The sequence below is a fragment of the Centropristis striata genome, chromosome 21 (assembly GCF_030273125.1).
Source record: "Centropristis striata isolate RG_2023a ecotype Rhode Island chromosome 21, C.striata_1.0, whole genome shotgun sequence".
Taxonomy (NCBI): domain Eukaryota; kingdom Metazoa; phylum Chordata; class Actinopteri; order Perciformes; family Serranidae; genus Centropristis; species Centropristis striata.
The window spans coordinates 13,156,619-13,172,644 of record NC_081537.1 but is presented as its reverse complement, the minus strand read 5'-3'; the positions used below and the strand labels follow the sequence as shown (position 1 = coordinate 13,172,644).

Genomic DNA, 16,026 nt, shown 5'->3' with positions numbered 1-16,026 from the left:
AAAACTGACAAATGGGAACGCGGGAGCGGTCAGAGCTTTTCCGTTCAGCCTCGCTTTGAGCTAACGTTCATTAGCTTTTTTTGTCGATGGCATGGTGCTAGCAGCCACGGCAGAAATACCGTAGTCACGAGAAAATACGAAGGCTTTAAGGTTAATTCTGACATCTAATGGAAAACAGTTGACCGGGCGGATTTCTGAAGTGCATGACAGCCATCACATCTTTAACAATTCAGCACCAAACCTCACATTTTGAGGTTACCGTTTTGCCCCAAGGTTAGCTAGCTAGCGGGCTAACGATAGCCGATTAACGCTAACTAGTCGAGCTAACAGTAACTCGGTAGCCAGTTAACACTTACTAAGTATTGGATTCGTAGGCGTGATTAGAAAACGACCAAAATAGAGGAATAGCATGGCCGAAGCCGACAAGTTGAACATCGACTCCATTATACAACGTCTGCTGGAAGGTAAGTCAGTATTCCGCTCGATATTTATTCACCGAGGTAGCCATTTTAGCTAACAGGCTAGACAACGATAGCCACCTCTGCTCTGTTAGCCGGAGCTCATCTCGCCTTTTGCTCACGAAACAGTTATATTTGGTCACTAGCATCCTTCTCTCAGCACATTCATCTTTTGTTGTTTAAGCTCCCCTGCATTAAATACATTTAAAACTATTTATTAGGATTCATGCGGATGCTTGAAATCCTTGAAAATGCTTAAATTTTAATGTTTTATTTTCAAGGTTTGAAAAGCACTTGGATTTTGGATAAAGTGCTTGAAAATGCTTGAAATTCTTATTGTATTTCTCTTGCAAGCTGACTATAGATAATCACATGTTCAATGAAAATAAATACTGAATTGAATATTGAGATTAGCAAACTGTACTTTTGGTTGTTCAGTGTAAAACCATCGATGTCGGTATGGTTGAGTGAAATTACCCCTTTTAGCATGTAAGTACTCATCTAAAACATGCAACTTACAACCGTTGTAAGGTCCTGGAAAAGCTTGAAAATGGACCTTGGAAGTCCTTGAAAAGTGCTTGAATTTGACCACTCAAAGTGTATGAACCTTGATTTATATTTTTATATTTTACTGTCCGAGAAAGAATCCACACATAAGACATTTTGAGAGTGGGTGTAGTTGACCTGGAATAATCGCTTACAAAGGATGTAGCTGGAGCAATGGACATATTTTTTTCTGCAAATCCGTCGCGTAAAATGTAACCGCGTTCTAAGCGTCCTCGGGTGGAATTTACTTGACTTGCTAACCAAATATTTTTGGTCAGTAAGGTCAACATATAGCTCTGGAAATTGCAATACATTTAAAATGTTTGGTGAATTTCATCAGGTTGCATTATATTCGTTAGTCCATTGTGGTCCTGAAGTATTGTTGTGCTTGTTGTGTACATCCAAACAACTTATATTTCAAGAGCGGGCTCCGGCATGTAATTAAGAAAATGCCCCATATTCAAGTAAAAGCCCCTGGATGTTATGAAAGTCATGAGTCTTTCCAATTTTCACTATTTAGGGGGCAGCTTCAGGATTTGTCTCTAAAAGCTGCTCCTTGGCTGGATTTCGGGGCATGGTAGAATACTTAGTAAATCCTTACTGCGAAAAAAGGAGCACCACAGATTTAAATTTTTGACTTTTGGTTGCAAATGAGTACTCAGAATTCAAATTTCAATTGTGAAAATGTGCAATCCAAAGTATCTCCTCTTTCTTCCACAACTTTTATGTAATTTTGATTGCTCAAATGACTGGTGAAAATGCTAAACAGCATGCACACACTACATATTAACATGTACCAACTGTCCATGGCAATTTGCCTTTTTTTTGCTCAGAACATGTACATTTTAATGAAGAGGATATTTAATATTTTTAGGAGTAAAGTCCCAGGTCTTACCTCCCCTTTAAAATTCTGTTGTAATTTTATTTCAGTTTTGCAGGCTATTTTTTTTTAATAACAGTTGAGTATGGACAATAAAGACTGCTAGGTTTTTGGCGTTTTGTTTCCAGTGCACTAATTCTCACTATTGTTGCATTTCCCCTCACAGTGAAAGGCTCCAGACCTGGCAAAAATGTTCAGCTGACAGAGAATGAAATCCGTGGTCTCTGCCTCAAATCCCGGGAGATCTTCCTCAGCCAGCCAATCCTGCTTGAACTTGAGGCGCCCCTCAAGATTTGTGGTGAGGCTTAGTTGTGTTCTTTAGAGTCGGGGGAATTCTTAAGTGTGGTCACATTGAATTCACAAACACTCTTGGATGGCTGTTGTGGCTTATAGTACTGGACTATTATGAGTGAGCTTATGTTCACGTTATATAGTGCATGGCTGTGACCTTGCCACATAATTATAGAACTACAGGGATGAGCTGATAAAACTGGCTTGCCAGTATAGTGCTGTTTTGCACTCAAGGCTCTTGGGAGTTGCCCTCCTGTGTCATACTGCTGATGCCACTTAATGAAGAGTGCTAGTTTAAAGGGACAGTCTGCAAATTTCAGGACCTGTGCAAGTTTGCAGTGTGGTAATAATCACCAGCATCATCACACTAATTGCAAGGTTGCTTATTCTTTCAGTTGCCTTACCAAGCGAAACAACAGTAGAATAACAAAATAATTTCAACAATGCATGCTATGTTGTGATGTGTTGCTGTTAATTTGCAGGGAAGCATGGGTATCACACCAACATTGCTGTTTCCACTCTAATTCTGTTTGTCTCTCCAGGTGATGTTCATGGGCAGTACTATGATCTGCTGAGGCTGTTTGAATATGGTGGCTTTCCACCAGAGAGCAACTACCTGTTCCTGGGGGACTATGTAGACAGAGGCAAGCAGTCGCTGGAGACCATTTGCCTGTTGCTGGCATACAAGATCAAATACCCAGAAAACTTCTTTCTGCTGAGAGGAAACCATGAATGCGCCTCCATTAACAGAATATATGGCTTCTATGATGAGTGTAAGTCAAACAGCATGCATACAGATGCAAACACACATTAATTTTACCACTATTATCTACCTTTGCTAGAAATGTAAGCCCAAGTCTGTAGGCTTATTCACTGTAGTTAATTTTGATTTTATTAAAGTGTTAAAAATGAGAAAAAGAAAAATGAGAAGAAAGTACTGTAAAGAGTAGTCAAAAAACAAGACTGACTTATTTGTAGAATCAAAAGCCACAGCACAGATAACCTCTTAGTACACCAGGCTTCAGGCTGAGGAGCATGATAAGCTGTATGGGCACTGAATAATCACATGCTGTTCTTTGCTATTCTCAGTCAAGTTTAGGGCAAAAATTGTGTTTCCAATGTTGTGCAATCTGTGCAGCTGTAGAGATTTTATTGCCCTCAAGATTAGATTGTGATCAGGTAATTGTGGTTTCCTCCCACAGGTAAGAGGCGATACAACATAAAGCTGTGGAAGACCTTCACCGACTGCTTTAACTGTTTGCCTGTTGCAGCCATTGTTGATGAGAAGATCTTCTGCTGCCATGGAGGTATCCTCATCAAACAGTTAAATTGGCTTCTATCCAGAGCGCGCACACACACACACACACAGACTCGCTTCTGCACTGTTGTTACTGTCAACATAATGGCCAAAGGCCTGCAGGACTGTGTGGGATCTTAATTTCTTGTTTAAGTATATTAATATATCCCTGCCCTGTGCCAGTGGTCATGGCTGTAGAGCATGTTATTTCTTATTTTTAATCACACCTATAGTTCTGCTAAGAGGTAGAACATAGTTATGATATAAATGTACACCTTTAACAGATTTTACTCCTGACTCTGTCAGTTACTTATGTGTTTTACCACAGTTCATATTAATGAAGTATGTAAATTACAGATTTATATCTAATACAGAAAATAGCATAATAAATTGGCCTAAGGGTTCTGACAGTGTGACACCACCAGACAGCCAAAGCTATCTCATGTCTTGTCCCACTACACAAAATATGTAAACAAGCACTGATAATCATGAGGGTAAAAACCACCTCCCTCTTCCAACGTGACGTTACACAAGACAAAACACAAAGAAAGGATATTGTATGTTTGTTTTTCATCTGTTGAGCACACTGCAGTTAAAGCCCCAATCCATATTTTTTGATCATGTGTTAATACATGCGCAGTTGACAGTTTGATCTTTTTTTTTTTTCAGAAGATCATAATTTATTAGTCTGAGATTTTAGAATATCTTTACAGTGAATAATCTGCAGATTATATTTTCGGTTAACCATTTAGTGTATAAAATCATCAAATGAAAACACACAAGCAGTACTTTTTAAGAAACAGACCTGTATAGATGAAAACGCAAAAAACATAGTTGACACTCAAGGCGGGGTCTGGGCATATTCACACTGGAAGGAGTTTTATAAAAGCTCTGTTTTCAGTGACATAAAATACAGATTGTGTGTAGGTGAAAGGCCAAAATTAATAGAAAAATTATGTGAGCCAATGTCACAATGAAAGTATATGTAGTTTTGGTATCAAAAGGCCTGTGAATCAAAATTTATGTTGATTACTGGTTTGATTATTATTCAAGAACATGTATTTTATATGCAATATTTGGATTATCAAAATATTTGTATTCATATTTTCTGTGTCAAACAAAATCCAGATTTCAGAACATAAAGGGGAAAAACTGTTCTTCTTCTGTCTAACGCTCAACTCTTCCACATTGAACTCCTCCAGGCCTGTCCCCAGACCTCCAGTCTATGGAGCAGGTGCGAAGGGTCATGCGCCCCACTGATGTGCCTGACCAGGGCCTTCTCTGCGACCTGCTGTGGGCTGACCCGGACAAGGATGTCCTGGGCTGGGGTGAGAACGACCGCGGCGTCTCCTTCACCTTTGGCGCTGACGTGGTCACAAAGTTCCTCCACAAACACGACATGGACCTCATTTGTCGGGCCCATCAGGTCAGTGCACAACCTCGACCCTTAGGTTAAAGATGTAGGATGGACAGGCAGTGCAGATAAATAAAACAGGTGTAATAAATTAAAAGGTAGGCCACCCCTTTCCACATTTGGTTAAACCACCAAGAGTTGGGTGTGGAGCTGTGGTATCTTGTTATGGGAAAGCAGACTAGTGTGCTTACAGCAGTTTAACAGAGACAATTTCAGGAGTATTTTTAAAGAGGTTGGCGGTTCCCAGGTCGTCTTCCATGGTTTTATTATATCAACACTATTTTTGTGTCGTGAACCTATCCTCCTCTTGCACAAAAATACTTTTGTAGTTAAACCAAAGCTAGCACTTTTATCAAACAAGTGTGTACAGCTGATGTTGAAATTTTGAAGAAAAGCGAGGTGGAACTGCTGAGGTACAAGGATAGCCCCACGGCCACTGCAGCACAGTTGGATTTCAGCCCAGTTTCACTGATAACTGGTAGGCAGTTTAAGTGATAGCAATGTATTGTATAAGCCCTTTGTTTATGTAATGCTGTAAATGAATCACAGTCTGGTTCTGTTTTTGTTCCTGATGTGTCGTATACAGGTGAGAAGCAAATGTTTGAAATGCCTCTCACTCCTTACAAACCACTTGTCGTTAATCGGTTTTCAGGTGGTCGAGGACGGATATGAGTTCTTTGCAAAGAGGCAGCTGGTGACGCTGTTCTCAGCCCCTAACTACTGCGGTGAGTTCGACAATGCCGGAGCCATGATGAGTGTAGATGAGACCCTCATGTGCTCATTCCAGGTAAGCAAAACACCTACAATGCCACAAAGTAAATTCTGATTCTGTTAAACATAGATTAGGGGTTGCCAAAATTTTCCATGCCAAGCAACAAAGTAGCATTACCTAATGGACAAGGTCCTCCTTTTACAAGATTACTACAGCAAATAATACAACAGCAAATGTGTAAAAATAATAAAAGTAAGAAGTTGTTTTTAGAGGGTTTTGAGGCAGAGAATGCATAAAGTGCACTCATAGGCGTTCTTACATGCAGCAGTAAATCCATACTTTATGTAAGCTGCTTCGTACTTGTGTGTTATTCTTGGCCGGGAGTTCTTCAGATATTTTGCTGCTGAGCTTTTGTCAGCTTGGCTGTTGTTCAGTTTGTCAGGTCTTCTCCTTTTCAAAAATGTGCCCATTATGTGTGTTGGCAGTCAGCCAGCTAGCCACCTAAATTTCAGGTGTGGAGCATAATACTTAATAATTATTTTAATAGCTTAGTATTGTGTGCACCATAACAAAGTGTTTATGGCACCATAGGCCTTACATGTTATTGTAGGCCCAGTTAGATTAATTTGTAGAACATTTTTATACAGTATATGAAATAGTAATCATCAATCCCCGTCTTATTAGCTTAAGGGGTCTTTGACGTGGGAAACGTTGACAACCCTTGCAAGATTTAAAATTTCAATGTGTTCATCGTTGCTGAGTTTTCTCATCTTTGCCTTTCACAGATTCTCAAACCTGCAGACAAGAAGCTGTTCTACGGTACTGGGGGCATGGGCTCTGGCCGCCCAGTCACTCCCCCCAGGAAAGCTAAGAAATGACACCAGTAGTCTGCCCTCGACCTCCAACCCATCCCTCCTGCCCTCTCTACCTCTCTTCTCCTTTCTTTCACCAAACAGCCAGAAATCAAACCTATACCCAGGGCTTTTTTCCTTTTTTATCTGTACTTCTTAAAACATTTAATGTTACGAATTGTCTGAGTGAGTGCGTGCGTGCGCAGATGGCGAACGCGTCTCGTCTGCCGGTGAGCATTAAAATCATGTGTGCACGTGTACATTTTGTGTGAGAGTATTAGAGATTTATACTTTCCCCCCGTCTCTTACCACTCCTCCCGTGGAAAGGTTGAAACCACAGTGTCTGTCTGTACAGTAATTTTGACTGAAAAGCAGGGTTTGGGAGACAGTGGCGGATTGCTGACATGATGAATTTAGCAGCAAAGCCCTGCCAGCAGGTGGCGTGTGTGTACTTGTGGAGGGGGGGAAGTGTTTTGTTTTCCCTGTCCTCTGTACTGTAAAATCTCAAACACAGGTGTGCATGTGTGTGCGTGTGTGCATGCAGTGTCTTGCCTGTCTGAGCGCGGTGTCTCGGTATCCTTGAACAGGAAGGAGCATGTCACCTTGTCTTAGAGGAGCAAGCACGTGTTTACCCACACTCACACACACACCCACACACACATACACACACACACACACACACACACATACATATACACACACACACACACACACACATGCATATGACTCTTCAGATTCATATGAGCCAGAGCTGTAAAAAACCCATACAGTTTAGGTTTGTACAGATTTGATTACTTGAAAGAGATTTTTTGTGAATTCGTTTTGTAGTCTTTCATCAAGTTGACCAATAAAGCGAGAATCTGAGCTACAATGTCTGCTAGTCATTTTTATTTTGTTATCTTGTTTCTGATATGAAATAAACAAGTGGATTTGCAATTAATTTCCTGCCATTACCTGTTTGTATATACGGTTACCAGTCCTTGCAGTAGGGGGTTGACTTCTGAATATCAATATTTTTAGTATGGATAGATTTTCTCTTAACTAATAGTTTGATTTAAACCTTTAATGCATATGATTATACTATTGTGATCATTCTAGAAAACTAGAGACACTCTGAGATGGTGTACTCTTCTGGTGATTCATTTTGAAATCACATTGGCCTTTGGAAATCTTGAGTTTAATTATTCACATAATTTAAATATTTTTTTGTTGCAAGCAGTGTTAATTTTTTGTTTTATATTATGTTTTATATATTTTTTTAAATCAATTGACTAAATTTTAACTCACCTGTCAAGCTGTCTGGAAGATTGCTTTTATTTTTTTATTTTATCAAAGTTCTTACACATTCTTACTGTAATTTTGATACCTGTACTGCAAAACCATGTTGGGGCTAGTTTGATCGTCCCTTCTGAGGTAGAGGCTATTTTCACTGCCCTGTTCTGCACTGGCTAATGTTTTATGTGGGGGGTTCAGTGTGTTTTGTGCTTGATTTTGCTGTTAAAACCATTTATGTAACATTTTGTCCGTATTTTATATTGCACACTTTGGTTCTTCATACCAAATGTTTTCAGTTAAACTCAAATACATTTTTATATTTACATTGTGTAAAATTGATTTTAATATACTGTCTCTGACTAAACAGATTTAGTTCAATGAGTTTTTAGTAATTGCTATTAGCTTACTCTCCATAAAGACATTTTAAAGCAGGCATGTCCAAACTATTCCACAAAGGGCCGTGTCGCTGCAGGTTTTCGTTTCAACCGAGCAAAAGCACACAGTTTGACCAATCAACTGTCTGAAGACTGAGATCAGTTGATTAACTGAGTCAAGTCTGGTGTCCTGCTGCTTGGTTGGAACGAAAACCTGCAGCCACACGGCCCTTTGTGGAATAGTTTGGACATGCCTGTTTTAAAGCAACAAACGCTAACAATTAACCAGAAATCAAACAAAAGTTTGATTAGTCAAGTAGTTTACTTGCATTTCCTTTACCATCCACAAGGCTCATTTACACAGAATTGTTTTAATATATTCAGTTGTTGTCCACAGGGAGGTGCTGGTCAACTCCTTTCACTCCTTGAGTCAGAGGATTCACATAACTATGAGACAAAAAACACTGTAGATTGTTAATAAAATGCTAATTTCTTTATATTTTCCCAAGGGAACACTGAGATTACATTAGTGCTGGATGTCTGTCAAAAATACTATTGTGGCTGCAGTAGTTGCAACATTGTGTACATAATTATATCAGTGAATATGTTTATGAATTTAAATTCTTTTTTTTCCTTCTAAATATGAGTAATTTTCACCTTCTGGTGCTACACAGTGGCTGTGTTGAAAACTTCTCTTTTATGTTGCTCATTCTATATTTATCAAAAAAGGATCCCGTTTCTTTCTTAGGCATTTCTCTGGCTCTTTTTGCATTCATTCGTCTTCCTGTCATCAACACTCTTCCTCAAGACGCTCTGTCTATCATTAAACCTTCCTTTTACTCGACCAATGAGGTGAGAGGTGAAGGGTACAGCTGAGGGGGGGATTGGGTTTGGATTTAAAAAGCAGAAACTTTTTAAATTCAAATGATTTGCTGTAATTTCCTCTCCTGTGCTTAAACATAATACTGCTTCAGAATGTAATTTCTTATCCAGAAAAATAGTTTTTAAGAATTCAGAACCCATTTCACCTTGTAGCAGAAATTGTTTTCTTTCACTTGACCTCTGTGTGCAAAATAACGTGGATCAGACTAAAATATGTTTATGAGGCGTAAATATTTAGGCCGTAACTGTGCGTCAAGCTGAAACCACATAAAAACTGATATCTGTAGGACATTGGGTGCTTCTGCCTTCCTTACTCTTCTCCAGGAGTACAATCCTGTGCACAGTTATAGTGGGACATTAGACTTGAAGACTTAAGAGTCACCCTTGCTCGTCACATTTTGTCACTTGCTATGTGGTCTCAGATTCTTATTGCGGCACTTCTTCAGGATTATGTTTCCAAATTTTGTGTCGTTCACTGAGTCTCAAGGACTCATATGTGACCTTATCTCGGCTGTGTGTAGGTTAAACTGTATACAGTGCTGTTAGAAACGGGTGAAAATCATACTTAGGGTCATATTTTACGTTGCGCAATCCCATTTTTGTGGCTGCAACGTGCCCATCAGTCAGAGCAATCAACCCCTAAATAGTGTCTTGGTTAGATAAGAGTACTCAAAATAGACAAGACATTGAAGATGTAGTATACTTCCAAGCGTACATCTTTCAGACGATACCAAATACTGTACATACTAGTTCAGAGAGCTATGCTGGCTTGAAATACTAAGATGTTTAATTTATGACTATGGCTATTATGAAAGGTAAGAAATAATTTGTTCATGTGCAGATGTTAAAAAAAAACCTTGTTAAATCTGTGAAGCAACAGTGTTTTGGAAAAAAGAAAACTGGCTGTTGGAGTATTAACATCAAAGTATGTTCTCATTGTCACTTATGAAATATAATCCCCTTAATAGATGGGAGCGTGCCAGTAGATGTGTCGTAAGGCTGACGGCGCAGAGAGGTCTACACTCTGCAGGGCTTGATGAGTTCATCAGAGGTGAAGAAAGAGCACTCGTAACAAAGAGGTTTTTACTTCCTAAAAGTGAAATTATTCATCAAAACATGTCTTGAGTGAGAGTTCTGAATTATCTACGGTAAGCCACTTCAAAAGTGACTAAAAGGATTTTAAAAAATGAAATGAAGACAATTTGTGGTGAAATTTTGCACTGTAATCTTCCAATTAGATAGTTAGGTAAATGCAGGCCATGAGAAACAAAATTCCCAAAATGGAGCGTATGCAAATACAATTGATTGGTGAGTAAAAACAGTAAAATGAAATGTATCATATGAACAGCAATAAAACATTTGCAGTCATATCTTCAATTTTAAAAAAGGGTAAAATGTATGCTGCGTTACAAGTACTTCAACATGCAGCAACCCTCAGGTCGGAAGTGCATTAAACCTGCATTCTTTCTAATGGCCAGCAGGGGATGACTCCACAGGTTGCAACAAGAAGTCCGAATTTATAGAAGTCTATGAGAAAATTATTCTACTTCTCACTTGATTTGTTACCTCAGAAAACATTTTCCTGATGGGTTCTTGGTCTGAAATGCTAGTTTCAAGTCATCTTCAGTACAGAATGATGCTTATTTTGTCAGTTTTTGTACCAAAATTCGGGTGATCTGTTCACAGACGGACAGCTCTAAGTATGTCTGTTCACACCTGGCATTAGATTGCGCCTCCACATGTGTCTTGAGTGATCAGATCTCACTTCCTTGCACCTGTTGTTTTCGTGTAGCACTTCTCTGCCTGTCCATTTACACGGGGAACACTTTATAAGACCATGCAGATCAAAGTGGGATATCACTTGAGGTCCTTAATGTGGCCGAGGATGCATTTGTTTATACACTGGTAAAAGAATTTGGCAGTATGCATACCAGACCACCCCAAAATGTGGTCTAAGTGATAGGATCTTAAATGCATCCTCAATGCAGGTGTGTTCACAACCTGTACTTAGAGCTGTCCACTTGGGATCACCTAGGATGGATTCATGTTAATGCCAAGTCTGAACAGGGCCTTTGAGTGAAATAGACTTTAGACAAGGGCGTGGCTACCTTGTGAATCACAAGTCGCTACCTTTCATAGTGTGTCTTATAAGTCTTGTTCAGCACTCTGTGTACTAAAGACCCTGTTAACACTTGGTTTTAGGATGTGCCTTCGGATCAGATCACAAGTGGACATATGAGACACATCGCTCTTTACACCTGTGTGTATCATGTTTCTCCAGGGGTGTCCAGCTGTTATTACCCACGCCACTGCATTGCCCCATGCACATTTATTACGTCAGATAACAACAACAACAACTTGAATCACTAGTTGCTATCTTGCTAGCAATACCCATAAACGGCCCAGTCACGAGTCTCCATTGTGAGTCTCATGAGTCTCCTTCTTTACGACTGTTGGCACTCATCAAAACGACCCCCACATGGCCTGCATTGGTGATGCATTTGCGTTTACACTACAAACTATATGTGGTCCAATGTGTCCTAGACCAGCTCGGCAAGTGGTTTGAGCGTTCCAATCACAATGCATCTTGGACCCTGATTTTCACTTGTTTTTAGTGCTGACTCCTTGTTATCCGATCGCCCAAAACGCATTTAAAACAAGCCTAAATGTGGTCAAAGACACACTTAAGTCGGCTGTTTTGCCATTTCTGGCCTAAAATCCAAAACAAAGTGACAACGGTCAAAATGCCAAACTCGAGGCTTCAAAGCAGTGGGTGATGTCACGGTGGCTGCCTCCACTTTTTTAAATACAGTCTATTACTACCTACAGCTAAAAAATTGTGATTCCCTCTGAAATGTACATTCATGACTCAAGGCAGCTCTGTGTCACATCTTAATCTAAGCTCGAGAATCTAAGATGATGCTGTGCTTCATTTTAAAATATTTCTATCTATCTGCCAGTAAATTTACAACAACGGCCTTTTAAAAAATGCAGAGCCAGCAAAGTAAATGACACCCCATCAGTCGAATGAAAGCCAGGTTTCGATCAACAGGCTCACTTTTCTATCAGCTCCCCCAGGGCTTATATAGTACAGCCTTAAGTGTGTGGAATGGTGTGAACAACCTGGAACTCTTCAGCCCAAAGTGCTGCATGGATACTGATGACACAGTGGAGTCAAATGTGCGCTCCAACATCCTATCTTATTTTCCTCCAATAGTTAAAAGTTAGACTTAAGGAGCCTGAGTTAAAGGTCTAGCATTCTGAAATAAAAAAGCCGCAAAGCTGTCGTGGTGCCATACGCAGCAGCACAGTGTCACCTGCTCTATTTATATCTAGCAAGGAATTCTGGATTCAGAGACTCAGCTGCCACTTCTATTATTACTATTAGTTAATGCTGTAACAAGTACCCAGCTAACACTGACACCGTAGCTCCTTTATCCATTGCCTTATTGCCCAGTGATAATTATGTCCTCACTGTCAATACCACATGTTATTTCATTTTATGGGAAGCTTATTTATTTGCATCTGCAAAGATCGTCATAAACCTGCAGTTTATGGATGCAAGTGCAGTTGAGATGATGCTGCTTAACTTTATTGCTTGGAGCCTGTTGAATGTTATTTTAATGTTACTTTAGCATAAGAATTACACTTTCTTGCTGACAAATTCATTTTTTATAGTGCTAGATTATTGAAACATGTTTATGGCTATTGTAATTTATTATTATTATTCCCCACAAATTAATGATATTGATGAATTGGACATCTTAAAATGTGCAACACACAGAATATGCTGTTAATGACAATAACCTTCTTTAGGAAATATGTCAGTCTTCCCTGGCCCCTCGTCTTAAAGTGACAAATGTCGCCATGTCCCTCTCACTTTGCTTGTGCCGTGCAAGTCAGCAGAGACAGACTTAGTTGCATAAGATAGCCGTGCGTACAGCTGCACAGCCACAGTACTTAACACTTGTACAGAACTGGGAACATGTATAGAGTTCACAAGTGGAGGAGGGAGGGCGCGGTGGGTTAAGGCGGCACATGGTGATCCCTCAGCCCTGGCACGAGGGCGTGGCATGTTAGCGCCACAGTGGGAGTTGGAGGTGATGGGTGTCCCAGCTTGCACGGGTTTACGCTGTAGTAGTCCCTGCACCCACAGGCTACTGACACTTCAGCAATAGACTGAGGCGGAAGATGGAGGGGACGGGGGAGAAACCCTATCCTTCTGGGATATTGAGTTAAATGTCACTGCTCTGCCCTGAGGGAGACACTGACAGGCCGACCCCTATCACAGCCCCCAAATCTCAGAGGTCAGAACGGCGGTACAACAGCTGAGGCCTGGAGAGTGGCTGGGTGAAACAGAGATGGGAACACTGGCAGAACAGAATAGGAATATAATGTTTTAACATGTCCAAAGCCAAATTAATAAGATTCACCCTTTCGTTTATTTGCAGGTCAACTTACCTACGTATTTAGATGACGTGTAGTGATGTCTTTTGAACTGTAGTGTGGATTGTAGGTCAACATTAGTTACATGAGCGCCCCAATTATTCTCATATAATTTAGTTCCAGTGAAATGAAAGAAAAAGCCTATATATATATATATATATATATATATATTCACTATATATATATATGAATATTTATATGATTAGATGCATGCACAGTTTTTAAAAGTTGGAATGGAAAATTAGTGCTTTACTAATATTACTAATGTTATTTCTAGCACTAAAAATGTGCAATAAACTAAATGTTTGCAGCCCTCCGACATCCTGCATTCATTTTCTGTACATTTTGGGAAAGGAATTGCCCCTCACCAGCAGGCGAGGGGGCCGGGTCAGTTGGTCACCAGCAGCTGATTGGAAACTTGAAAGCTGCCACAAAAACAGCTTCCTATTTTAGAAATTCTTGGTGGAGCAGCAGCAGGATCTCATGTTTGTTGGGCTAATAATAATAAATGTATATAGTGTAAATATTGCCCTATAGTTATGTACAGCATTGGGGCACCTCACAAAAGTAATGTTTTTACAAATGTTTAATTAATATTAATGCTACACAATTTTTCTTGACAATATCGAGGTCACTATGTATGTAGGTCAACAATGTAACACAATGATTGACTTTGAAACATCATGCATTTATTGAACATTTTAAATAAATTTTTTTTTACTGAAGATATATATATATATATATATATATCATTTGTGAAAAAAATAAACAAAAAAATATTTGATCCAAATCCATAGAGCATCATTGTGAAATCAACTGTGGCACAATCATTATTTTTCATAGTTCAAAGACAAATTGAAAAACCAAATTTGATTATCACCCTATATATATATTTTAGGGTGATAATGTATTTTATACGCCCATTTGTTATGGAATTCTCACAAACAACCAAACAGAGCCGTGTCCTTGCAGCAATCATGTAAAGAAATCTAACTGATGAATCATGAGAGCAGTGAAAAGTAACACAATGAACTGTAATCTACTGAAATCATTATCTTTAAAGAAAAATGTATCTACATAAATGTTGTTCAACTAATAATTTGCTTTAATTCCACATAACTTAACACATAACTGACACTCACTTAAATCCTCCATTAATGGAAACATCTGAAGTCTGGCAGCCATAAAACACTGACATGATGAAAATAAAGAGTGTAAAGTAAGTAATGTCTTAGAACTTATCAAACATTTCAGGACCAGCCAAACTGTTTAATGATGCCCTAACATGGTAATTGTGCTGTTGGTGTTATTCTGTCAAAATTCTGAAATTTGAATTGGTTCACCAACATGTTTTATATGTTTTATTGGTGATGACTGGTCCTTGTATGGATCATCGCACTGTAGGTGAACAAATTGTACCTCAACAGCTGTTTTCTAACCAACATACAGTACAGCACTATTGATGACCCAGATCGCTGACACTGACAGCTGTTGACATTTTTCTGGAACAGTTTGACCAAAAATAAACTTTGGAGAATGCAACTTGTTATGCAATAACACCCAATAAGTTAGTTTAGTAGAGTAAAGCCTATTTCTCAAGAACAAATTGATCTTTGATTCTTGCAGTCACTGTGACGCTGCACAACAACGTCACACAGGAATAAATAGATTGCAGCAAAAATGTGCCCTGTAGCTGTCAAAGGTGGTGAGCAGTGACTAGTGGTGTTCTTACAGGAGCACCTGTCACTTTATTGATCAGCAACAGCAACTTGAATTCTTGTCTGTACCACCCGCAGCCTGTTTATGGCTTTTTACTGCTGTTAAAACAAATAGTAAATCAACAGTTTGTGCTCAATGTTATGTATTATACTACATTGTCATTTAATGAAGTGCTACTAATATATTGTTGTCAGAAAGGCAAACAAAAGACAGCAAAACATTTGACTCAAATCCTTAGATACAATATAGATTTAAGAATTAAAAACTGGAAAGAGTCAAGCTCGTAAACCCAACTATACAACAAGTGAAATATCTATTTTTTCTGTCACTCTCATTTGAAATTGTTTTTACAGACACAAATTCAGTGCTGTGAGTCCGCCACAAGAGGCCATTGTGCCTCACTGAATAGCAATTTGTGGCCGGATCATCTGTCGTGCATCAACCTAATCCGCTCACTATATCCCCGCTGTGTCCCCTTCCTCATAAAAAAAAGAGAAATAAAACTTGATCCTCCTGTATCTGCAGCCGGGGCTTTTCCTCTGTGGCGCGATAGTGTGACAGGCTGGCTGTCCTCTTGACATTCCTGTCCCCCGGCAATCGTTCCTCTACTACACACTCACTTTACCTTCATCATTCTTATGTCTTATTTTACTAGGTTTATTACTACCAGGTCTGGTGTCTGTGCTATTATCAGCACCATGCACATGTGTTGATGACAGTAGGTGCAGTTCACAAAGTTCATGTTTCTGGTGTGAGCTTTGCACTTTATGTGTCAATGTGCCTGCATATCTAAAAGCCACCTAACTCTTGTACTAAACTATTCGTCTACCATCTCCCTCTCGCTTGTCCACTCTTCTCTCTCTGGCTCAGACCTTCCTCAG

At 39.4% G+C, this 16,026-nt stretch overlaps 1 protein-coding gene across 1 annotated transcript; it reads left to right on the top strand.

The window, feature by feature from the left end:
• Positions 1 to 58: 58 nt before the first annotated feature.
• Positions 59 to 7,320, top strand: LOC131959632 (serine/threonine-protein phosphatase alpha-2 isoform-like). Its single transcript, XM_059324844.1, has 7 exons — positions 59 to 464; positions 2,051 to 2,182; positions 2,718 to 2,948; positions 3,378 to 3,482; positions 4,675 to 4,898; positions 5,539 to 5,673; positions 6,384 to 7,320. Exons 1-7 carry the CDS (start codon positions 410 to 412, stop codon positions 6,474 to 6,476), a joined length of 975 nt encoding a protein of 324 aa, XP_059180827.1. The 5' UTR covers positions 59 to 409; the 3' UTR covers positions 6,477 to 7,320.
• The last annotated feature ends 8,706 nt before the right edge of the window (positions 7,321 to 16,026 follow it).